Genomic DNA, 25897 nt, shown 5'->3' on the forward strand with positions numbered 1-25897 from the left:
CCTGGGCCAGGCTCTCACCACCCTCACACCAAACAAGTTCTTCCCCAGATCTCATCTCAATCTCCCCTCTTTCAGTTTGAAACCCTTCCCCCTTGTCCTGTGGCTTTTCTCCCTCATCAAGAGTCCCTCCCCATCGTTCCTGGAGCCCCTGAAAGGCTACTATAATGTCTCCCCAGACTGTTCTCTTCCCCAGCCTGAACCCCCCCAACGCTCTCAGCCCCCCCTCCCAGCAGAGGGGCTCCAGCCCTCCCAGCATCTCCGTGGCCTCCTCTGGCCCCACTCCAACAGCTCCATGTCCTTGTGATGAACACGACCTGTCAGACCGTAGTGTCCCCTGCATCCCCACAGCCACAGCTTCTGCCATCACAGATATATCCTGACTGATTTTAAAATGTGTTGTCCTGGGCAGAGGTTGCAGCACCACCCGAGATGTGTGACCTGCCCAGTCTCTGCCCAGCTGGGAGGTGTCTGTAGCCCCTCGCTGGGTGCAGGGAGCCCTCGCTGCCCCCTCGTGCTGCTTCCCCAGGGTTTGTTCATCCAATAGCACCAGAGCTGGGTGGGCAAGGGGTGTGTGGAGTTGAGTGGGTGCCAGCAGGTTGAAGATGGCCCGTTTCTCTCTGGTTGATGGCCACCATCCTCCCTGCTGTTTCCAGACACCGCGGGACTGGCCGGGGTGGTAAAAGGCTTCCTGTAGCCTTTTTGTCTTAGGCTGGCAGATCCCGTTTGGGACCCCGGCTGCCCCTCAGCACGGCTCCTCTTGCTTTGAAATCCAGCCTGAGACGGGCTCGTTAATCACCTCGTTGGGCTCGTTAATCACCTCGTCACTAGGGCCGGCAGAGCACGGGCTGGGCCTTCACCTTCACCTCCCCCGAGGAAACACCTTCTGAACCGCCCCGCGGCCCCGCAGCCTGCGCCCTCTTTCCATCGCAACGCTCAAAAAGTTACTTTTATCTCACGGCTGAGTGCTTCAGCAGGCACTTTAAAAATTGTATTTCATGCCTGGCGAGGAATCGAGTTTCCACGCTGCTGAGAAAGTGGGGGAAATATCTACTTTGCTGGATATAATTGAGCAACTGTCGGGTTTATCATTTCCGAGCTTGAGAAGAGAGACTTTAAGATGGGGAATTGAAGCTGGATTTGGTAACATCTGCCTGTTGGGCCTTGAGACCTTGGGTGTCAAATGGTCGCTGCTGTGGCCTGGCCGGTGTATGGGAAGGACCTTTTATGGGTAACAAAGCTGCCTTGCAAAGGTTGGGTGGCCTTCCTCCTCCTCCTCCTTCTCCTCCTCCTCTTTCTCCTCCACACAGGGAGCTCAAGGGCATCCGTGTCACTGAAAGGAGCCCTGCTGATTCTGCCCAGTGGCTGCCCCCGTGCTCTGAGCCCCCATTTATTGCTTCTGGGTTGTTTTTATCTGTTTTTAGTGACCCCCAGGTATCTCTCAGTGATCTTTTGGACCCCGAAGCTCAGCAGAGAGGGGGGTGATCCCTGGAGCACCCTCCCCGTCGCAGAGTGGAGTTGTCTGGTTCTCCCTGAAGGGTTTCTCTTGCGGTTTCCGTGATTGCAAAGCTTTTTTTTTTGTCTTTGTCTCCCCAGTGCCCTGACTCTGCCTGCAAGCAGGACCTCCTGGCCTACCTGCAGCGCATCGCGCTCTACTGCCACCAGCTCAACATCTGCAGCAAAGTGAAGGCCGAAGTGCAGAACCTCGGGGGGGAGCTGGTGGTCTCTGGGGTACGTACCAAGGGGGGTTCTCTGGGCACTCCGAGCCCAGCTCTGACACTACACGCCATAGGTGGGAGAGAGACCAGAGATTTTGGAGCGTTCAGTCAAAGGCTTAATGTAGGCAAAGTTTATCGTGCTGCCAGGTAAGTTCTTGGAAAGGGAAATAATAAAGACTTCACTTTCCTTCCCCAGCAGCGTCTGCAGACACATCCACTTCACCTGTGTGTCACCTGCTGCTTTTCCAGACCCTTTTTCCCTCTTAGTGGGGTTAAATCACTGTAACCAGCAGAGCCAACCTCCCCCTGTCTCTGCAGGGCCGTGGTATGCGCTGGGGCCCGCAGTGCTCCCGAGATGTTAATGTTTCACAGCAGCAGGGCCCTGGAGAGGGCAGGGACCCTCAGTGGCTGCTGTGTTTTACGAGAGCTGCCCCCGCCCAGACTGCTCCCCTCCTCCAGCCCTTCCTTAGCAAGTGATTTTTTCACTGTAGTTCATAAAATTCTTCCTGCTGAGAGGAATCCCTACGACGGGTAGTTGGGAGAAATTCTTAATTTCTTCTGGCATGTTCATCCTCCCCCTGGAGGGGTTTGTTTGATCCCTGGGGGGTTTGTTTGATCCCTGGGGGGTATGTTTGATCCCTGGGGGGTACATTTGATCCCCTGGGGGGTATGTTTGGTCCCCAGGGGGGCTTAAGTTTGATCCCCCCTGGGGAAATGAGGGAAAGCAGAGCTGTAACTGGGGCAGTGAGACCCTGCAGCCCGAGCAACCCGGGGTGGAAGGTTCCAGCACCATCAGAGGAGCTGCCGCCTCTGCCCAACCTGGTTCACTCTTAGACAAGCAATGGCTTCGAGCTTCTCCCCAAAACCCTCCTTAGATGTCTCCAGGAGTTACACACAGGAACTCAGGCGTGTAGAGGAGCGGAGCTCTGTGGAGGCTGGGCAGAGGTGCTGAGACCCCCGAGCAGATCCTGCCCCCGAGCGATGGGCACTTGGGAGCTGAGATCCCACCCGGAGGAGTGGGCTCCCACTCAGTGGCCCTCCCCTCTCTCTTCCACCATTTCTGGCTCTTCAGCTCTGCCAAACAATAAAGCAAATGCATTTTTTCTCTCATTTTAATGCTCTTGTCAGTCAGGAACCCCCTGGGATGGTGGCTCCAGGGAGAGGGATGGGGGGGGCTCCAGGCCTGGCTGAAGAGGCAGTTCCAGCCCCTCCTTTCCAATACAGCTTCCTACCCAGGGTGATTGAAATATTTATTATCGGTGATTAAGCTATTACTACAGCTTTATTAATTTCATTAGAGCATAAGCTACTGTTAAAGCTTAGTCACAAAAGCAAACAGCAGAACACAAATCTTTGGGATTGAATGTGGAAAAGGCAGAGATCGGGGCAAACATTGGGCTTTGGTTTCTGTGGCACCAGGTGGGTTTTTACCCCTCGGTGTCCGAAGGAAAACACAGCCTCGAATTTGGAACCTCAGATTTCAAAAGCAAACCCAGAAAAATCACCGTTTGGGCGCTTTTACGGCCCAGGAGTGTCGTGTTTTCTGGAATTTGTGTGTTTGTGTGGTTCTTCTGGTGTGTAACTCCGGTGTTCCCCCCGGCAGGTGGACAGTGCCATGTCTCTCATCCAAGCTGCCAAGAACCTGATGAACGCGGTGGTGCAGACCGTCAAGGCCTCCTACGTGGCCTCCACCAAGTACCAGAAGTCCCAGGGCATGGCCTCCCTCAATCTTCCCGCCGTCTCCTGGAAGATGAAGGCTCCGGAGAAGAAACCCCTGGTCAAGAGGGAGAAACAGGACGAGACCCAAACCAAAATCAAGCGAGCGTCCCAGAAGAAGCACGTCAACCCGGTGCAGGCCCTCAGCGAGTTCAAGGCCATGGAGAGTATTTAAAGAGAGGTCTCTTGTCTCGGTTATTTTTTTCCTTTAGCCACTACTGCTCCTTCCAGAACTCGACTTTTAATATTCTAAGGATTTTTTTTTTTTTTTTTTCCAAAAGTTTACTATTCCTCAAAATGTATTTACTTAATATAATTTTGATAACTTTGTTTAGATTACAGGGGGAAATACTCAAAATTGGGAAGTGCTATCGATACAGCTTCAGCCTGCAGGGAGTGTGTTGATTTAGGTTGCTTTTAGAGCACAGGGGTGTATTTCTAGCAGAAAATTATTTTGTATAATCTTGCTTTAAATAAACTATTCTGTAACCAAAGAGGATTTTACAGCAACACTAACGGTTAACACTAACAGCTGAATCATGCTACTCGGAGACCGCTGTTCTTCAGTCTGATCAAGAGAGGAAAATTAGATCTGTTTGCTCAAAAGAATAATTAATTAAAGTATTGTATGTGTGAGTGTGTTCCTGCTGCTGGGGTGGAGAGGGAACAAGCTCTGTAACGCTCAGAGGGGTAGGGAAATACAGCAGGGAACAGTCTGACCAGGACTGGAAACCATCGGGAAGAGCGATGTCCCCTCGTCTGGGCTGGGTGTTGCTGGGGGGTGTGTGGGGACGTGGTTGGTGCTGCCGGGTCCTGGGTGGCCAGAGAAGGTCTTTGCCTGACGGGCTGTTTCTGTGCACACCTGGAGCACGGGACACCCAGGGCATGGGACACTGGGTGTATGGGACACTTGGTGTATGTGGCACCTGATGTACAGGACACCCAGTGTATGGGACAGTGTATGTGACACCTGGTGTACAGCACACCCGGCGCAGGGGACACGCTGTGTATGGGATGCTCGAGGGCTACTTTCCCCCCAGCCTTTCCAGAGGGGGTTTCACACATCTCTGGGGACCCCCCCCAGCAAACCCATTAAAACACACAACAGTGGAGGCGACCGGTCACTTCTGTGTGACACGGGACGGGAGTTTTAATGCCTGGCTACCAATTACTAATGTATTTTGCTGCGGGACACTAATAAAGTTGCTTTTACCAGCTGGTGCATTGTGGTGTGTGAATGGAGCCGGCTCGGCCCCCCTCCCCCCCCCGCCATTCACATGCAAATGAGCTCTGTACTCATTTCTCCTAATTGCTCCGCATCCGCCTTGGGCTCCAGCGGCAGCACCGAGCCCTGTTTGCTCAGGCTGTAATTTAGACTGTACGTTATTTGCGAGAGCCGTAGCTACAAGGTATAATTTCGCTGTCTTATTTAAATTTTAGGGATTTCGGTGTGTTTTACGCTCCCCACTGAAGCCCAGCACCGGGGAGGAGGCGCCGGGTCACGGCCCCTTTGAGGCTGCTGGAAAAAGCTCCCATGGAAATGGAAACAGCCGCTTCTGCAGTTCGTGTTTTCAAACCCCATCTACGTTTTAGAGCTGATCCTTGGCAGCCCAACGTTATAATTTTATTTATTTTCATCAGCTTATAATTTACTTATATCAAGGTTATTGCCGTCATGTTACCAAAACGCTGATCAGAATTAAGCTAAATAGTCCTCGGGATATTTTTGCTGAATTTATTATGTTTTCAAGCTTTTTTGGCCTCTGGAGCACAGACACAAACCAGCTGCGTTACGCGCTCCGTTCCCTACACCTTGAACACCCGAGCAGGCGCCGCCTCGGGGTGCTCCTCCCGCTCACACACAAGCTTTGGTGAAGCAGATAATGAAGCAGATCTTGTTTTATACATAATTATTAACTGCTTTTATACAATATGATCTTTTTTTCCTCTCCTGGCATTAATATAATCATCGCCAAGGCTTCACTCCCTGGGCTGGTCGGAGGCTCTTCAAAACGCATCACCCCCGAATGCCGACTGTTAACGGGCTCTAAAACCCAACCCGTGTATTAAGATGTGCAGCCAAATTTATGCACATTGAGCTTTTAAATAAATATTAGTTTATTTTATGCTACAAACTTCGAGCATCGAGTCGGCAGCAAATGGGGATCTGGTCCCACGGAAGGGACAGTGGTTTTGAGGGGGGTGAGGCCGAGAGCCCCCTCTCACCGAGCTCTGGTTTAGCCAAAAATTGCTCCTCCCCGGAGCGTCACACTGGGGTTTCAGGGGGGGCATCAGGGTAAATCATCAATGGCTGCAGCTTCTCTAATTGCTGTGTTTTAGGAATGAATCACAGAGTGGTTTGGGTTGGAAGGGACCTTAAAGATCATCAAGTTCCACCCCAGCCCTGGTCAAGGACACCTCCACTAGAATCCATTTCCAGGGAGGAAGCAAAACGCCGTGTCCCCCCGGGAGCAGAGGGAGGGCTGAGGGTCGTTAAATGCCATTTTTCAGTCCCTGTGCTGTGGTGGGAGCACCAGGGAGGTGGGTATTGGTCCTTGTGCTGCTTCTGGTGGGAGGTGTCCCTACCCAGGGTTGGGGATGGAACTGGAGGGTCTTCAAGGACCCTTCCGACCCAAACCATCCCATGATCTGAAGATGCTGCCACAGGCGCTGCCTGAGCACAGCTCGGCTCCAGAGCCGGGGTGATTCCTGCAGCCCCTCTTGATGGATGGGCTCCACCAGTGACGTGGGGGGACTGGGTTCAGTGGGGAGAGGCCTCACCAGGACCCTCGGTAGCTCAGAGGAGCCTGGTGCCAGAGCAGCACCAGCCTCAGCTCGGCCCCGAGACCCCCAGAGCCGGGGTAAGGGGGCTGTGCTTTGAAACAGCTTTAAGACACACGTGAAGGGGCTGATCCCAGGGGTTTTGGGGGATTTCAGGCTCCATCAAACCCTCCCATGTGGAAGCGGCGGCGACACGGGGCAGTGGGGGGGGCGGGGGGGGTCCGGACGCCCGCGAAGCTGTAACTGTATTAGAGAGCCAATTGAAAAGAATTACAGTAATTACTGCTTGATGTAATTAAGCGGCGGGGAAGGGCTCGCGCAGTCAGTCTCCGCTGGGGCTGCTGGAGGGGACGCTCTGCCGGGAGGGAGAAAAGCCATGGGGATACCGGGGGTCGGGGGGGGGCTCCAGCCACATTCCCCGATGGTGGGCGATGAGTGGGGGCTCCCCCCGCCCTCCCCGGCAGCTCCGCGTCGCTCCCCCCGCAACGGGGAGAAGGAATCACCGGGATCTGGGGGCTGGGGACAGAGGGGACCCGTGGGGAGGAACGTGGGACCTCCCCACGGCAGTGGGTGCAGCTGCTCCCTGCCCGAAACGCACCGGAACAGCCACAGGAGAGGAGGGGTTTGGGGTTTTTGTGGTGCCGTGGGGTGGCAGCGCCCGGGGAGGCTCAGCCCCACAGCTCTCCTGACCCGGCTGCACAGGGACACGCGGGGGGAAGAACCCACATCATCTTCTGGAGGAATTAGTGGAACCAAACCCCCTCCCATCGCCTCAGTCCAACTTCCCGAAACGTCTCTTAATCGCCCCACGCTGAATTTACGCGGCTTTAATTGCATCCGCAGCCCTGGCACCCAGCTCTTTGCCATTTTGTGCCCGCCCTTGGCCCAGCCCAGCTCTGCCACTGCCCGGCCCCAGGGGCTCCCCTGGCTCTGGGGGGGGGATCCCAGTGGGTGCAGGGCTGGGGTGGGGGTCACAGCACCCCGAGCTGCAGTTTCTAACAGCGGGACGGGCAGCAAAGCACAGGCACCCGGATCACAAACTGAGGTGGCCAAACCTCAAATACTCAGTTATTTGGGAGGCCAGAGCGGGTGGTGATGGGCGGGGGGTTCAAACTCCCAACAAATGGGTGGGGAGGAAAAAAAAACCTCAAAACCCCATTAATGGGCATCAGCTGCTCCAGCACCAAATGTTTCCCTGCGCTGTGCAGTTTGGAGGCTGATGAGCCTCCCCTGCCCCTTGCCCCCTCGCTGTGTGCGGGGATTTGGGGCTGGGGGATCTCACGGAGCCGCCTGCTCCCTCTGGGGAGCCCTGACCAGGGTCTCCATCTGCCCCGGGACCCCCCAGCACCAGGACCCCCCTCCGGTCCCCCCAAGCTCCAGGCCTTTTTAAGACTTTTAGGATTAGAGAGTAGGGTTTGACTTTGGGGGTTCAACAGGGAGGGTTGGTCCAGCCCCATTGCTGCTGCTGCTCAGCCCTTAAATAGGTGTTAAACCTGCCCCGACTCGTTAAATCCAGCTGTGAAACCGCGGCGGGGCCGGGCAGCGCTGGAGAAGCCCCTGCTCCAGGAGAACAGGTCCAGGGCTCCAGGAGAAACCCCCAGCTCCAGGGATGGTGGAGACCAGCATCGCCCAGGGGGCTCAGGCTTCGTGCAGAACAGCCTCCTCCCAAGCTCACCCTGCCCATTGCATCAGATATAAATATATATATATCTATATATTTAACCTACAAAGCAAACCCTGGCTGGGAAATGCATTTCAGGAAAAAGAAAAAAAAAAAAGCAAGCTCATTTTTAATCCCAGGAAAACAACCTGCCTCAAAACCCAAACAGAGAAGGCCAAAAGAAAAATAATCAATATTTATAATTAGCCCCACTACTTAGCAGTGACAACTGAGGCGCTGCAAACAGGAGCCAGAACAGGAGCCCCGGGCAGGGCCAACGGCGCCCGCGCTGGGGGTGCCCCATGGGGACAAATCACAGCCCCGGTGGCAAACGCCCTTGAGGCTGCGCTGGCCCCAGCTCAGGGCTGGGGGGACGGGCCCAAAAACCCACCCGGGAAGAGGGGTCAGTGGGAAAACTGCTGGAAGCCACCTGAGCTGGTGGCCAGCACCGGGCTGCCACCCCATTTCAGAGCTGTAGGAAAACCACCACCACGGGTGGAAAACCACCAAGACGCGTGTGACCCCATTTTTGCAGACCCCAAACCCTGGCGGGGGTGACCTCCGCTGGCAGCTGCCCTGGGACATGGGGGGTGGGAGGTCCCCACCACAGGGGAACAGCACCTGCACCAGCAGCTGGGGGTGGTCCCCAGGCAGGACACTCGTCACCCCGGCTGTGTTGGCCATGAGAAGATAAAAGCCTGGTGTGAAAGGGTCTCCTCATACACATGGGACGAGGAGAGGACAGCAGGGTGGACAGCAGAGCTCTTCCTCCTCTTCCTCTCCTCTTCTATTCAATCATTGGCCATCACCCAACCTTTGGTGCCTCGCCTGAGGAAGGACAATGTGTGGAGACAGAATCAGCCCCACGAGACAGAGCAGAACACCTTCCCCAATGGACCATCCAGCGTGAAGAGGACCTCAAATAGGGGAAGGGGGCCTGAGCCTAGAGGAAAGAGAGCAGAAGCTGCACCTGGAAGAGGTATGTGACAGGACACACCCAGCCCAGCACAGAAAGGAGAGGGTGCTGTACATCATGGATGAAAGATCTATGGTTGGCCACCTTCAGGCCCTAGACATCATCACCCTTGAAGCCATCTCCAAGGGCAAGAATCCACAAGCAAGTCTCAATGGTTTGTGAGCCAAAGTGTGTCTCACCAGGCAGTTAGTTGGCCCCTGTGATGGCAGGAGTGGTCCTGTGGCTGTACCACCCCAGGGCTCAGATGTTTTGACCCCCAGACCACTGGGAGGTGGGTGGCCTCCAAGCAGAGGGGGAAGCAGAAGTACTGCCATGGTGGAGCTACATGACCTACAAGAGGGTGGACCTGGGCTTCTTGGAGGTGGTCACAGTCACACTGATTTGACCGAGGGACAGTCCTCCTCTGAGTGAAGGCTGGATGAGACCTCCAGAGAGCTCCTCCAACCAGCGTTTCCAGGAGACAATGCTCAGATCTCCTGCACGAGCACAGACGATCCAAAGGCAAATGGTGCCATCCAAGCGCTCAGACACGTCCCACAGAGGCAAAGAGAAGATCAGAGACACCACGGGGCATCGCTGTGGCAACAAACACTTCCCTGGGCACAGTGGAGATTGTCCCACGTCCCTCAGCCCGTCCCACCCCAATTAATCCCACGGACGGACTGGGAACACTCAGAAGGTACCACAGCTGGAGGCAACATGAGCTGAGACTCTGCCTTGTTGTCCCTCCGAGGCACAGCCCCGTTTCTCCAGCAGCACCCACGCAAAAGGAAACGTGTCCCCAGATGGGGATGTTTAATGAGGAAGCTGTCGGCACCCTCGCCCAGCGGCGGGGTCTCACTCAGCCCCACAGTTTATTCACAAGTGCGTTTACACCGGTGCCACCAAAACTCAGGCTGCTGCCCAGAACCACCTGGCATCGAGCCCAACCGACACCTCCTTTCACCTCAATTCCCGAATGATGGTGTTTACGGAGCCGAGGAGCTCCTGGAAGTAGCCATCTTTGTCACCCTCCCGCTGCTCCTCCGCCGCCAGCTCCTCGTACTCGCTGCGCAGGAGGCTGAGGGTGGTGCTGAGGGCCTGGTCCCCCCGGTAGCGCTCCTTGCAGAAGGCCATCAGCACGCCCACCGTCTTGAGGACCTTCTCCCGCGTGTCGTGCTCCGGCATGGCCAGCAGGTTGGAAACCACCACGCACCAGTCCTGCTCCACCACCGCCGGGACCAGCTTGACTTGCCGGTACTGCTGGATTTTCTCTTCTGGTTGATCTCCGTGCTGGGAGTCCTCCAGCAGCATCTGTGGGAAGTGGTGGGACCTCAATTAACATCCCTATTGGAGAGCAACCACTTCCAGGTGACACATCATGGGACAACAGGATGTATGTCATTTGGAAGGTGACTTGCAACGGAAAACCAAGACAAGGTGGCGTCCTGGTTCCCTGCTGCCCATGCGTGAAGTTGGCCACAGGGAGCAATCCTGGAAAACTCTTGGTGACCAAGAGGTTTGGCATCACACAGCCCTGAAAGGGGGAAGAAGTTCAGCAGAAGACCCAAAATCTGTTGCTTTGGGCTCCTGGACAGGTTCCTTCAGCACCTAACGAACACCACCTTGGCTCCATGGATCTCTGGAAACCATCTAGTCCAACCCCTGCCAAAGCAGGGTCATCCATAGAAGGTTGGACAGTATCGTGTCCAGGTGGGTTTGAATGTCTCCAGAGAAGGAGACTCCACCACCTCTCTGGGCAGCCTCTTCCAGGGCTCTGCCACCCTCACACTTCTGTTCCTCCTCATATTCAGATGGAATTTCCCATGTCCCAGTTTGTGCCCGTTGTCCCTTGTCCTGTCCCCGGGCACCACTGAGAAGAGTCTGGCCCCATCCTCTTGCCACCCACCCTTTAGCTATTGCTCAGCATCGATGAGATCCCCTCTCAGCCTTCTCTCCAGCTGAACAGCCCCAGGTCCCTCAGCCTTTCCTCAGCAGAGAGGTGCTCCAGTCCCTTCATCATCTTTGTAGCCTCTGCTGTCCCCTCTCCAGCAGTTCCCTGTCCTTCTGGAACTGGGGAGCCCAGAACTGGACCCAGTGCTCCAGATGGGGCCTCCCCAGGGGGTGCTGGGGTGTAGCAGAGGGGGAGGATGACCTCTGTTGCCCTGCACCCACGTTCTTTTCCATGCCCCCCAGGAGACCACGTGGGAGCAGATGGAGAGGAGCGCTGCACGTTGGAGCCAGCACCCGGTAACATTTCAGACCCACTAAAATAATTTGCACCTTTACAAAGTCTCCTGGAAAACAACTGTTTTTAAAAAGCAGCCGTTGCTGCGCCGTGCCCGAAACCCAGGTATTACAGCAGCAATAATCTGCGGGGCAAATTGGCTATAAACCGAGTGAAAGTGGATTTAATTCCCATTCTCTGGAGTGAGGGAAACGCAGAGACTAAACAAGAAGCGATGGGAAGGAAAGAGGGGTTTTACACTGACATTTAGGGCAGCAATCCAAGGTATTGGAAAATAAAGCACTCCAGGTTGTGGGCTCTGCTCCAGCGAGGGCCGTGCAGGGAGGGAAGGGCCTCTCCAGCCGCCACGGCTGGTCCCCCGGCGCTTGGCTGGTGGCTGGTGGCTGGTGTCCTTGCCATTCTGTTATTGCAACACCCTCGGGTGGAAACGGCGATGATGGTTTAATGAAAAATAAAGTTCTAAGCTCAGTTTGGGCTCTCCCAGGCACCAGCATCCCGTGGGCTGGAGGAAACTCACCTCAACAGCACGGACCAGCACCGATGCTGGATGGGTCCCTCATCCTGTGAGGATGCCCAAGGACAACGTCTCTCCACCTTCAAACCCTTTGTTTTGGAGAGGGGATGAAGGTGGAGAGAAGCCTGGTCAGGTCTCACCCCCTCCCTCCCGGTTCCTCACCTTCTCCATGATGAGGTCATAGAGGAGCGTCACCACACGGACGTAGAGGGTCTCCATCCCCTTCTGCCTGAAGAGGCTCCTGAGGACCTGGAGGCCGCCCAGCTTGAGGAACTGCTGCTGGGCATAGGGGAAGTGTCTCAGCATGGAGGACAGCGCGAAGAGAGCCTGGTGGGGAGAGAGGTCCATCAGCATGGTGGCCATGGCCACCACCTCTTCGTGGCATCCCATGGGGACAAGAGAAATGCTCCATTAGTGTGGAGCTCCCCAGCATGTGTATTCAAACCTCTCCTTGCTAAGGGGCATCTCTGTGAGCCCTCTTATCTCCTGACCCCAACCCTCCCCAGCACTGTGAGGTTGCCGAACTTGGGCGACTTCAACCCAACTCCAACCCGGACTATGTTCACTAGAACAATAGCTCAGAGGGACCTGTGGCCAGCACCTGAACAGACCCAGTGCCATCACTTCTCCTTACAGTTCCCACCCACTGGTCCTCGGTACAGAGCCCAACCATGGGCTTAAGGACGGGGCAAAGTGGGGCCCAGCACCGCTCAGATCCCCTTGAGATGATGTGAACACACAGAATCACATGGGGTTGGAAGGGACCTCTGAAGATCATCCAGTCCAACCCCCTGCCAGAGCAGGTCCACCCAGAGCAGGTTGCACAGGAACGTGTCCAGGTGGGTTTTGAATGTCTCCAGAGAAGGAGACTCCACCACCTCCCTGGGCAGCCTACACAACACCTGGGGAACATCCTCTCCCTTGCACCCACGCAGCTGGAGGACAAGACCATGTTGTTTCCCAGGACACAGCCCCAGAAGAGGGTCTGTGAAGGTGCAGTGAGAGACACCAGCATGCCTGCCCCTGGGCCCCGGGCACCACGGGGTTAACAACCAGGAGACAACGAGGGGCCAACCACAGAATTTTACACTTGTCTGCTTTTGCGGAGGCTGGTTTGCAGAGGTGATGGGCTGATGCTGCCCGGGGCAGAGCTGCTGCCCGAGTGGGGACCGGGATGCCCAGCCGGCTCCCCCGCACACAGAGGTGGCCCACGCGTCCCCAGCTCTGCCTGGACAGATCCGAGCTGACAGCCACGTCCTCCCCACTCCCATTTGTTTCTATTTTTCCATCTTCCCAGTTGCCGCCGGTGAATGGGAAGATGTTTCTGGCTCCTGTTTTAACCCCGGGCCGAAGGAGGGGGAGGGGAGGAATGCCCTTTTGGCCTCGCTGCCGCGCATCGCTGCGAGCACCGGGGCGGAAAACCCACCCGAGCGGGAGTCACGGGCTGCTGCCCCCCATGGCAATGGGCTGGGACACCAACCCTGGGATGGGAGACCATACACAGCATGAACTGGGAATTAAAACCCTCTCTCCTCCTGGAAAAGGGGGTTCAGCCTGCGGAGGCTCTCGGAAGGCTGGGTAAATACAGACAGTACTGAGCTCATCCCTCTCGCTCTTCTCCAGGGGATGTCAGAGAATCATAGAACGGTTTGGGTTGGCAGGGACCTCAAAGATCATCCAGTTCCAACCCCCCTGCCCTGGGCAGGGACACCTCCCACCAGACCAGGTTGCTCCAAGACCCCTCCAACCTGCCCTTGAACCCCTCCAGGGATGGGGCAGCCACACCTTCCCTGGGCAACCTGTTCCAGTGTCTCACCACCCTCAGAGTAAAAAAATTTCTTCCCGAGATCTAATCTGAATCTTTTTTCTTCCAATTTAAAACCGTTTCCCCTTGTCCTATCACTACACCTCCTGGCAAAGAGTCCCTCCCCAGCTCTTCTATAGGCTCCCCTCAGAGGGAACCGTTCAGGCTGGCTGGAAAGCAGCATCCTGCACCCATCACCCAGGGGTTCAAGCGATGCTGGTGAGGGCCTCTGCACACCCAGCCACCCCTGCTCACCCCAAAACAAGCTCTGGAGTGAGCCACAGGCTCTCCCAGAGGAATTTCTGAGCAGGGAGCATCCTGTGGTGCATCCCTCCGGCCAGGACCTCCTTCCATCTGTGGCCAAAAGCAAAGGGCTTCCCCAGAGTCTTTCACCTGCTGGAGGACCCTTCCCATGGGCTGAAGGGAAGGTGTTTGTGGGAGCTCGTTAAAACACTGGCACCACCACTGTTTGTATAACAGCAGGTGTCCTAGAGATGAATGGAAGAGGTGGGGGTTCCCCTACCCCACCGAACCCCCTCTGCCAGGAGGTCACCATGTTAAATAGTTGGCACTGGGTTTTCGGGAGCAGCCAGATAATTTTAGGGCCCGTAACCAGAGGTGGCACCAGGCGGTAAAGCGAGGGTAATGAGATCTCATGCTCCAGGGAGTACGGCGAGGAGGGAGGGAGGGGGGGGTGAGGGAGCCCCCACCCCGACGGACAGCGCTGCACATTTGGCTGGGGGCTCTCGGCGCTGCTCGCCTGCCTCCAAAGCCACCGCCACGGGCAGGACACGGGGCTGGCTCCGGCAATTAGCTCCTTCCAAACGTCAGCTCCCATGTTTGTTAGTCTCTGACGGTTACTCCTGCCACGGGGACCCCCGCCTCTCCTCCACAGCAGCAAGGCCTGGCCCCCCGCGGGGCTGGCAGAGCTGCCCTGTGTCCTGCTGCTGGCAGCAGAATCACAGAATCTTCTAGGTTGGAAGGGACCTTAAAGATCATCTTGTCCAACCGTCAACCTCACTGACAAAAATAGACACCCACACAACAAACAAGGAGCAGCATCACTAAACCAGACCTCCCAGCACTACATCAACCTGTCTTTTGAACACCTCCAGGGATGGGGCCTCAACCACCTCCCTGGGCAGCCCATTCAGGGGTGAGACACACAGTGCTGGGGGTGGCAGGCGGGTGGCCAGCACCCTGGGGGGCACTGAAGCCCACCCAGCATGGGGAGCAGCGCAGGGTCCCACACTCACGGTGTCACCCAGTGAGGGGTCTGGAGCACAAGTCTTGTGAGGAGCAGCTGAGGGAGCTGGGGGTGTTCAGCCTGGAGAAAAGGAGGCTGAGGGGAGACCTTCTCGCTCTCTGCAACTCCCTGAAAGGAGGGTGTAGCCAGGGCGGGGTCGGTCTCTTCTCCAAGTCACAGTTGACAGGATGAGGAAACGGCCTCAAGTTGCCCCAGGGAAGGTCTAGGATGGATATTGGGAAAATACAAGGAAAGGTTTGTCAAACATTGGACCAGGTTGTCCAGGGCAGTGGTGGAGTCACCATCCCTGGAGGTATTTAAAGGCTGGGCAGACGTGGTGCTGAGGGACATGGGTCAGTGGTGGGTTTGCCAGTGTTGGGTTGATGGTTGGACTCGACGATCTGAGAGGTCCCTTCCAATTGCAACAATTCAATGATTCAATGATCACATATGGAGTTCAGAACGAAACAGTCTTTACCCAGAGGTGGCTCACTGCCCACTCACCTTCTTCTTGACAGCCAGGGGTTGGTCTGGGACAGCGCTGCACATTTGGCTGGGGGCTCTCGGCGCTGCTCGCCTGCCTCCAAAGCCACCGCCACGGGCAGGACACGGGGCTGGCTCCGGCAATTAGCTCCTTCCAAACGTCAGCTCCCATGTTTGTTAGTCTCTGACGGTTACTCCTGCCACGGGGACCCCCGCCTCTCCTCCACAGCAGCAAGGCCTGGCCCCCCGCGGGGCTGGCAGAGCTGCCCTGTGTCCTGCTGCTGGCAGCAGAATCACAGAATCACAGAGTCTTCTAGGTTGGAAGGGACCTTAAAGATCATCTTGTCCAACCGTCAACCTCACTGACAAAAATAGACACCCACACAACAAACAAGGAGCATCATCACTAAACCAGACCTCCCAGCACTACATCAACCTGTCTTTTGAACACCTCCAGGGATGGGGCCTCAACCACCTCCCTGGGCAGCCCATTCAGGGGTGAGACACGAGGAGCTGGGGGTGGCAGGCGGGTGGCCAGCACCCTGGGGGGCACTGAAGCCCACCCAGCATGGGGAGCAGCGCAGGGTCCCACGCTCATGGTGTCACCCAGTGAGGGGTCTGGAGCACAAGTCTTGTGAGGAGCAGCTGAGGGAGCTGGGGGTGTTCAGCCTGGAGAAAAGGAGGCTGAGGGGAGACCTTCTCGCTCTCTCCAACTCCCTGAAACGAGGGGGTAGCCAGGGGGAATCGGTCTCTTCTCCAAGTCACAGTTGACAGGATGAGGAAATGGCCTCAAGTTGCACCAGGGGAGGTCTAGGATGGATATTGGGAAAATACAGGGAAAGGTTTGTCAAACATTGGACCAGGGCAGCGGTGGAGTCACCATCCCTGGAGGTATTTAAAGGCCAGGCAGAGGTGGTGCTGAGGGACATGGGTTAGTGGTGGGTTTGCCAGTGTGGGGTTGATGGTTGGACTCAATGATCTGAGAGGTCCCTTCGAGAGGTCCCTTCCAATTGCAACAATTCAATGATTCAATGATCACATATGGAGTTCAGAACGAAACAGTCTTTACCCAGAGGTGGCTCACTGCCCACTCACCTTCTTCTTGACAGCCAGGGGTTGGTTCACAACAATTCAATGATTCTGTGATCACATATGGAGTTCAGAATGAAACAGTTTTTACCCAGAAGTGGCTCCCTGCCCGCTCACCTTCTTCTTGACAGCCAGGGGTTGGTCTGTAGCCAGAATCACCAGGAGCTTCTGCAGCGCGCCGCCCTCGATGGCTTCTACCTGGACTTTGGGGTTGCTGCAGGGACAAAAGCAAAAGGCAGGTCACCAAAGGAGTGGGGCACAGCAGGGTGGGACAGACCCAGGGTCTGTGGGGGGCAGCACCCCACAGCGGACACGAACGAGAGTAGATCCAGCCTGATCCTAGAGTAACCCCACAGCTCCCACCAACCACGGACAGCCAGAAGCTGTGAGCCCTGTGGGCCACCCCAAGTGGACCGTGCCGAGGTCCTCAAGGGTCCGTACTGGGACCGATACTGTTTAACATTTTTATCAATGATATAGACAGAGGGATTAAAGGCACCGTCAGCAAGTTTGCAGATGACACCAAGCTGTGTGGTGTTGTCGATGCACCTGAGGGATGGGATGTCATCCAAAAAGACCTGGACAGGCTGGAGAGGTGGGCCCAGGTGAACCTCATGAGGTTCAACAAGAGCAAGTGCAGGGTTCTGCACCTGGGCCGGAACAATCCTCACCATCAGTACAGACTGGGGGGTGAGGTATCAGAAAGCAGCCCTGAGGAAAGGGATTTGGGGGTGCTGGTGGAGGAGAAGCTGGACATGAGCAGGCAGTGGGCACCTGCAGCCCAGAAGGCCAATCCCATCCTGGGCTGCATCAATAGAAGTGTTGCCAGCAGGTCCAGAGAGGGGATTCTGCCGCTTTACTCTGCGATGGTGAGACCTCACCTGGAGTATTGTGTGCAGGTCTGGAGCCCTCAGTATAGGAAGGACATGGACCTGATGGAGAGGGTCCAGAGGAGGGCCACAAGGATGATCAGGGGGATGGAGCACCTCTGCTACGAGGACAGGCTGAGGGAGCTGGGGTTGTTCAGCCTGGAGGAGGCTCCAGGGAGACCTAATAGCAGCCTTCCAGTACCTGAGGGGGCTACAGGAAGGCTGGGGAGAACCTGTTTAGAAAGGCCTGCAGTGACAGGATGAGGGGCAATGGCTTCAAGCTGGAGGGGAGCAGATTTAGATTGGAGATGAGGAGAGGGTTCTTCACTGTGAGGGTGGTGGAGCACTGGAACAGGTTGCCCAGGGAGGTGGTTGAGGCCCCTTCCCTGGAGATATTCAAGGAGAGGCTCGATGAGGCCCTGGGCAACCTGGTCTAGTTGGGGGTGTCCCTGCTGACTGCGGGGGGGTCAGACTAGATGGCCTTGAAGGTCCCTTCCGGCCTGGACCATTCTATGACTCTATAAGCCATCTGTGGCCACGTCCTACCTGTCTTCCCCTGGCAACGAGCCCTCCCCTGTGCTTCCCTCGCAGCCATTAATCCTCTCGCTTTGCATCACATCTATTCCTTAACAGCCTTTAATTTTGACTCTCGCTTCCCCCTCTCGCCCGCTCCTCACCTTCTGTTAATTCCCTGATTTATTTAAAAGCTCCTGTGCTGCAGCTCACCTGCAGGAAGGTCCTGCTTGTCCCCGGAGCCTCTGAATCACAAATTACCCCTGGTCCCACCACCCACACGCCTCTCACACCCGGTGCTTTTCTCCAAGCCCTACAAATGGCTAAACCCATCCCTCCGGGCGCGAGGACCAGGCTAAAGCCTCAGGTCTGGCTGTGAGGAGCTGCCCCAGGTGCAGGCAGCTGAAGACAAGCCCTGCCCTCCATCCATGTTGCCCCCCGGGTACCAGCTGCCCCGGGCAGGGGCACCTCAGCCACATGGACACTTTGCAAACCCATTTCTGGTCCGTCTCTGAAGGTGGGGGGGAGGTTGGATGCTCCCATCTCCCTCCCTGGCAGGGCTGTCGCTGTCGGAGCACAAGGTATGGGCTGTCTGCATCCCGGATCCCTGGGCTCCCAGGAAGAGCTCCAGCCTTTGCTCCCCTTTGAAGCAGCAATTGCACCAGGGCCAGAGAAAGGTCACACGTCTCTGCTATGGCAAAACACCCACAAGCTCCTACCGCGACCAGAAAGCTGCTGGAGCAGCCAGTGCCAAGCCATGTTCAAGAAATAAGAGAGAGAGAGGCAGACAGGGTCATCAAGAAACAGAACCAGAAGACAAATGGACTTGGGCAGGGAGCAGCTTTGAATTAAACCCGTGGCTCCAAGAAATAACAGCAAAACAATAAGCTCAGTGTCAACCAAGGTGCCGGGCAACCTCTCCAACCCTCCCTGCTCCATCCAGGCTTTGCTTCTCGTGCCATCAGGAGTCATCCACGGCTCAGAGGCATCGGATCTGGTGGGGGGGTTCCTGACTGCAATTACCAGGCTGACCTCAAGGCAGGAAAAGGGGGGGGTGGTGTTGAAAGCCACCTTTGATTTCTCCTTCCTCACTCTCTTGCTGCAGCAGGCACCCTGCCAAGGAGGGGGACATCTGTGACTTGCCCAAACAGGGTAAGAAGGGGAAAGAACAAACCCAGGGGTTTCAGGATCTTCCTGCAGAAGAGATTTTTGCAGTGTGGTCCATCCCTGCACCCACAGACCTGCACTGCGGCAGCCCCAGCATCCCTGGGAGCAAACCAGCTTCTGGGGGGTCCCCATCCCAGTGGGACCTGATGCACATTCCAAGATGTATTTATCCCCCATCCTCACCATGTCAACAGGCGCAGCACAGTCTTCTCCTGCAGCAACAGGATGTTATTTTCCACCTCAGGATGGTGGGAAATGACCCACGTGGCCAATCCCCTCTTCCTGCAGAGCGGTGACGGCACCTCTGCCGTCCTGGGCTCTGATTTTGGAGAGTCAGGAGTCAACTTGGGCAAACAGCATCAGCCCCAAAATTTTCAGCTGCCCCCAGGCACCTCCTGGATGAAGGTAATCTCCCCCTGAATGAGATCCCCCTCCCTCACCTCCATCCCTACCCACAGTCACATGGACAGCCAGGGTCCCTCCAGCACGGGGTCACTGCAGCACCACGGCGCCCTGCCCACCCTCAGCAACTCCTCCCAGGGGAAAAACAGACAGAGTACAAGGGTGGGATGGAGACAAACAGCTCCCAGAACAGCCAGGGGGTGGCTGCAGACCTGTCTCAGACACCCCAGCAGGTGGAAATGTGCTAAGGGTGGGCCTTGCCTCAAAAGATCCAGAGATGAGTAATATCTGCCCTACAGAAGTGAATGAACCTGCATCTCCTTTCGGTCCGGACAGATTTATAAGCCAGGCTTGTAATTAGACTCCCTTGGGAGTCCAGAGGCACAACACCCAGAAGGCAGCAAGGAAAGGGAGCAGTGAGAAGCAATACATGTCCCAGAGTCCCTGGACGTGCCTTGGCAGCGAGTTGGGCACAGCCAGCTCTCGAGCTGGGATGGCTGATCTCGGCCGTGCTCACCACAGCAGCATGGAACCTTCTCCTGCAGAGGCTGGGCAACGTGACCAGAGCTGCTGGGGCCCTGATCAAAGCCCTGTGCATCTCCCAAACCCACCCAGCTGCTCCAGGAGATGCACAGACACAGCCAGGCTGCAAACCAGGCAGGGCAGGGAATAGGAGGCTTTTTCCAGCTCTGTTTTTTGCAGCGACGACAGCTTTGGTCTCTGGTTTTGACTGCGTACGGTTGGGTTTTTGTGCTTGTTTCTTCGAGCTTTTCCAGGAGAAGACATGGCACATCATCCTCGATGCTGTCGGGCCCGTTGTCAACGCTGGGGCTCTGAGAATGGTGCCAACAAGAGGCAAAGAACCAGAACCCCAAGGAGGGGTCTGCATTTCCAGACTCCAAGGAGGAGCTGGCAACTCTGACACTCAGAAAACACAACTTTTGATCCAAAAACCCGACCAGATTTCACATGCAAGTCACTCCTGGAGACCAGAGTAAGGGCAGAAGAAGCTCGCAGGCAGGCACTTTTCTGAGCGTAACTGCTCTGAGACTGGAGACCTCTTAGTGCCATTCAAGGAAAACGCTAAGTTTGGGGCATCCAGGCTCTTTTGTCACATCTATCTAAAATAAATAATAAGAACTCTTACAGCAAGGGACACAACTGAAAAATTGGTATGCCTTTTAGTGCTTGGCTGGTCACCTGGAGGATTAGATCTAATTAAAACCTCTGAACCGTGGAGTTTTTGCCAAGGAGCACCTCTGGAGGTTCAGAAGCCCTCCTGGCTGGGAGGCGTGCTGCTCGCTTCTCAGGGCTTCTGTTGTTCAACGTCTCTACTATCAACAGTCCAGGCTTCACGCTAACAAAAAAAATCTCGTTTGAGGGTTTGGGAAACTCAGCCCAGATCTGTACAAATTACACTGTCAAGCTCAGGGAAAAGCAGCCCGAACAAAATAAATACAATGAGACAGAGTGCGGAGCGCTCGCCTGGGAAATGCAACTCATCTGCTAGGGGGTAAGGGGATGGTGGCACCAGCACGGAAACACAGGGACATGGAGCTCCAAGGCTGGGACAGCCAACACCACCACCCCGTGATGCTACAGCAACAGCAGAGACGTGGGTGCGCTCAACGGGTGGGATTAACCAGCCTCAAACCTGGTGAGGAACAGCCAGGAGGGGATGGGGACTCGACACAAGCACCGTGCTCAGGTTCAAGCATGTCCCGGTTTGAGGTAAAACCGGATCAATTTTGTGTTCTGTAACTTTGCATTTTAGTTAGGCCTTTTTTAACTCTCTGAAATTAATGGCATATTGTGGAGAAAACTGTTCCTTCTCAGAGTGATAAGACCAATGTTTGTGCTACGTGCCAGGGAATGGTGAGCAGAGAGGCCCTTGCTTATACTTATTGCTATAACAACCAAGGGCAGGTAAATTTGTTATTTGCCCCATTGGAGGGTCGGAAGCGGAAAAGCGTAGAGGGGTCCCACCTGTAGGGAGGAACGGACAGGAGGTGACCCCAAACTGACCAACAGGGTATTCCATCCCATCTGCCCCATGCTCAGTACAAAAGCTGAGGGATCAAAGGGTCAACTCTCTTCCTGCAATGGCCGACGTCCGAAGAGGACCCTGTCTGTTCATCTGCCTTTGATCCCGACCCATGTGTTCCTGACTCCAGAGCTGGAATCCTGCTCCTGTCCATCACCGAGTCCAGTCTGGGACTTTCCCTTGTGCCTGCTGGTGGTGTGATCATCATCCTGGGAGCTTGATACGGTTTGGTATATATGTTGTATCTATTTCATTATTTTCTTCTCTTTTATTTTAATATTATTTTTTGATTAAAGTAGTTTAGTTAATTCTAAACTTTTCAATCTCCTTATCTCTTCCTCTCCTCTTTTGGGGGGGGGGAAGTGCCATCTGTTGGTTCGGTTGCGGTGATTTCGGCTGAAACCACGACAAAGCAGCTTTCATGTGTGCTAAACACAGCCTCGGCTGTCCTGGTGAGACCCACCCCAACTGCAGGGACACACCGCATCCCCTCCAGATGTGACCCTCACCACACGTCTGAGGTTCTTCTCCCTCCAAGCCTCCAGCACATCCATCTCTCATCCTGTTCCCAAAGAGCAGAAAACAAGGCTCATCGTGACTGAGCCATGCAAGACGTTGCCTGAGTGCTGGGCCAGGCTGGGGCTAACAAGCATGCTGCTGGGGCTCATGCTGGCCAAGAAGCGTTGAGCAGGGGTGAAGAGTCCAGGGAGACCAGCCGGAATCCCTACTGCCCGCAGGTGCCCATGCTGTTGTCTCTGAGAAGCTCCTGACAAAGCACTGCCCCTCACAAGGTGGGCTTTGTTCTTGGGCAAAATCATAGAATCATAGATCACAGAATCACAGAATGGTTTGGGTTGGAAGGGACCTTAAAGATCATTGAGTTCCAACCCCCTGCCCTGGGCAGGGAAACCTCCCACCAGACCACGTTGCTCAAGTTCCTGAACTTCTTAAGACATGGGCCATCCAGCCCAGATCATGGGATGACTTCTGACCAGCTCTGGGCATGGGCCATCCTCTTGATATGGATCCTGGAGACAATACCCTCTTTCCCAAGGTCCACCCTTCGGTCTGCTCTCTGTGCTATCAAATCCCAACCCAGGTGGATGCTTCACCCACCTCAAGATGTCCCTGCTGCCTGCAGACCTCCCTGCTTCTCCCCACCTCTCCCAGGGACCCAGCAGTGACCAGGCTGTCACCATCACCCTCCCGAGCACACCCTTTTGACCACAAGCCAAACAACATTTATGTTTCCCACTCCTGCTGCTGCCTCCTCCCGAAGCACAGATTTAATGTGCCATTTCATCATGTTCCCCTCTCGGTGGCTGCAGGAGGGTGACCGTGCCCTTGGGCAGAGAGGGGAAAAAAAAACATAAAAAAACAAAAGCAGGTGAGGGAAAGCCACCAGAAAACCTCCATCTGAGCCTGCCTGCAACGGCAGAAGGAAACACTCCATTTTCTGCCAGTTTATATTTCACTGCGTTGGAGTTTCAACTTCCCACGAGGGGCCAGAAATTATTACAGTCAAGGCTTGTTTGCCAGAACAGCAGCGCCCGGAGAGGGGAGCACAAGGAATGGAAACAAGGGCTGAGGCGCTGGGATCTGCGCTGTCGGAGTCACACTGAAATGAAGTTGCTGCAGCACCTCAGTGACCGGTGACACGTCCTGCCTCGGGCGGGTGGGGAAGGCAGAGATGGGACCCAGCATCTTCCACCAGCTGCTGGGCCAGGGTGTTTATCACAGAATGGTTTGGGTTGGAAGAGACCTTAAAGACCATCCAGTGCCACCCCTGGCACTAGGGTGCCACCCAGTGCCACCCTGGGCAGAGACACCTCCCACCAGACCAGGTTGCTCCAAGGCCCCTCCAACCTGCCCTTGAACCCCTCCAGGGATGGGGCAGCCACAGCTTCTCTGGCCACCCTGGGCCAGGCTCTCACCACCCTCACACCAAACAAGTTCTTCCCCACAGCTCAGCTCCATCTCCCCTCTTGCAGTGTCCAACCCTTCCCCCTCCTCCTAGGGCTCCCCTCCCTCATCCAGAGTCCCTCCCCATCTCTCCTGGAGCCCCTTGAGGGACTGGAAGGGGCTCTAAGGTCTCCCTGGAGCCTTCCCTTCTCCAGGCTGAAGCCCCCCAACTCTCTCAGCCCCGCCTCCCAGCAGAGGGGCTCCAGCCCTCCCAGCATCTCCGTGGCCTCCTCTGGCCCCACTCCAACAGCTCCATGTCCTTCTGCTGTTGGTGGCCCCAGAGCTGGAGGCAGCACTGGGGGGTCTCCCCAGAGCAGAGCAGAGGGGCAGAATCCCCCCCTCACCCTGCTGGCCACGCTGCTGGGGGTGCAGCCTGGGATATGGTTTTCTCCTTCTTTTTAATTCCATTAAAGGAATTTGTGGAAGCAGCAAGACCTTAGCATGAGGACAACCATCCACAGGACCCACCAGCACGACGGATGCTTCCTAGAGGAGACGTGGTCTCACAAGCTGGGATCAGAGCCCTCCAAACAGCGTTTCCATGGGCTGTAGCTTGTCATTCCCTCCCCCACTGCAATTCCCCCACACCTTGCGTGGGGCTTTTTGGGACCTGCTCCTGGGACGGCTGCCCCTTCTCCTTGGACTTTGTTTTGGGCACAGTAAGGAGCAGCATCGGCACAGGGGACAGGGCTGGTGCTCCTGAAAATCCAGCATGGGCTTCTCTGCCATTTGGACTGGCAAACTCATTGCATGGAAGCAGTTCAAGACAGGGTTTTTGTAAGACTACTCTCCGTGGAAGGACAGCCTCTCCCTGTTCCCCCCAGGATGACCCCAACTACCCGTGCACAGATTCAGGAGAGCCTTCTCCCAGCCTGCACACACGAGGAGCGTGGGCAGGCTGAGAAGCAGCAACACAGCCCCGAGGCAACGGCGGCTCCTGAGTTAGACGGGAACTTGCAAAATTAGATTTAAATTAAAAATAAAAAAAAAAATAAAAAAAAAGGAAAGTCAAGTGGTGTAAAGGGAGCTGGGGCCTCGGAAGCACAGAGCAGGGCAGGCAGGCAAACACCTCTGTGTTACCGCTCCAGCAAGGACACCCAGAGAATATTTATTTCTTGGCCTGCTTGTTGTACAAACCACACAAGACCCCAGAAAACCAGAGGGTCACCTCCCTGCTCTGAGCATCTTGCTAAAGCCAGGCAGAGAAAGACCAAAAGGAGGTGGGAATGGAGGAGAGAGAGCAAGGGAGGGGGTGTTCCTGCCTGAGCACAGCCCTTCTCCTGCCCCGGCTGGGGTGTCCCACCGTGGTGGTGGCCGCACACCCGCTCTTGGTGGCCACTGGCTGCTGAGCACCCTCCCCAGGGTGCGGGGAGGTAAGGCTGGAGCTCGTGCTTTGATGAAAGACAGTGAAAAGGCACGATAATCACCAGGCTAGACAGGACTTAATGGGTCTCTTCTCTCCTCAGAGCCAGCGGTCTGCGGTGCCGCGTGGGAAATCAAAGCAGGGATCAAAGTCTGTGAGTCTGCGAAACAGCCTAAAAAATTTAGTGCAGTCTATTTAGCTTGTGCTATAACCTGAGGATCAGAAACAGGCAGCGAGACTTACCTTCGCCCTCCCCCTCCACACGTCCCCCTCCCCAGTTTTCACCCCAAAATCTGTTAATGAAGAAAATGAGAGCGCACCAAAGCTCGGGGGGCTCAGAACCCAAAGGCGCCTACGATGGCGTTACCCTGAGACACAGCTCCAAGCCCTGCCTGGCTCCTGGTGCCTCCCAAACTGTCACCCCTGGGTGAGAGTTTGAAAGAAAAGCAATGGAAAAGGTCATTTCTGCGAGCCCCGGGAACCAAAAGCAATACAAGCAGGGTCACACGGGAAAAGGGCAGTGACTTTTTCAGAGGCCTTCATATTTGGAGGGTTTCTGACAGCTCTTGTAACTATATTCATGTTAAAATTACCTGACGAATAACAGACAGAGAGATAAAACTAATCATTACGATGTCGATGTTTAAAGGTTTGACTGGAATTCAGTAATTCCAGCCCGAACTCTAGCTGTAAACCTGAGACTCTGCATACGGGCAGAAAAGAGAGGCAGGATGATCAGCAGCTCGTTAATACTTCCATGATTGAATTTTAGATTGCAGGTTTAAGAATAAAAAAAATCAAAAAAGCATTAAAACAGCCCAAGTGAGAAGCAATACATGCAGAAAACGCTTTCAAAGCCCTGGCCACGGCATGAACTATCCCCAGCATGAACCATCCCCACGGGAAGCTTATGTCTTATGAGGAGAGGCTGAGGGAGCTGGGGGTGTTCAGCCTGGAGAAGAGGAGGCTGAGGGGAGACCTTCTCGCTCTCTCCAACTCCCTGAAAGGAGGGTGTAGAGAGATGGGGGTCGGTCTCTTTTCTCAAGCCACAGGCGACAGGACAAGAGGAAATGGCCTCAAGTTACACCAGGGGAGGTTCAGGCTGGATCTTAGGAAAAATTTTTTCACCGAAAGGGTTCTCAGCCATTGGAATGGGCTGCCCAGGGAGGGGGTTGAGGCACCATCCCTGGAGGTGTTCAAAAGCCGGATTGATGCAGTGCTGGGAGGGATGGTTTAGTGATGATGCTCCTTGTTTGTTGTGTGGGTGTCTATTCTTGTCAGTGAGGTTGACGGTTGGACAAGATGATCTTTAAGGTCCCTTCCAACCTAGAAGATTCTGTGAAATGCCTGCGGAGCCGCTGCAGTG

General features: G+C 55.4%; 2 protein-coding genes across 2 annotated transcripts in view; one reads left to right on the plus strand and one right to left on the minus strand.

Annotated features, from left to right (window-relative positions):
- Positions 1–4650, plus strand: part of CTNNA1 (catenin alpha 1) — a 174976-nt gene extending 170326 nt beyond the window's left edge. Inside the window, exons 17-18 of the mRNA XM_014955789.1 lie at positions 1594–1728; positions 3319–4650. Coding sequence (XP_014811275.1) covers positions 1594–1728; positions 3319–3606 — 423 coding nt within the window. The 3' untranslated portion in view covers positions 3607–4650. The remainder of the gene's footprint in view (positions 1–1593; positions 1729–3318) is intronic.
- A 4962-nt stretch (positions 4651–9612) lies between these two features.
- Positions 9613–25897, minus strand: part of SIL1 (SIL1 nucleotide exchange factor) — a 44720-nt gene continuing 28435 nt past the window's right edge. Inside the window, exons 3-5 of the mRNA XM_014955793.1 lie at positions 16329–16425; positions 11752–11916; positions 9613–10141 (exon numbers count right to left, since the gene is read on the minus strand). Coding sequence (XP_014811279.1) covers positions 9791–10141; positions 11752–11916; positions 16329–16425 — 613 coding nt within the window. The 3' untranslated portion in view covers positions 9613–9790. The remainder of the gene's footprint in view (positions 10142–11751; positions 11917–16328; positions 16426–25897) is intronic.

This window comes from Calidris pugnax, unplaced genomic scaffold (assembly GCF_001431845.1).
Source record: "Calidris pugnax isolate Ruff unplaced genomic scaffold, ASM143184v1 scaffold228, whole genome shotgun sequence".
Classification (NCBI taxonomy): domain Eukaryota; kingdom Metazoa; phylum Chordata; class Aves; order Charadriiformes; family Scolopacidae; genus Calidris; species Calidris pugnax.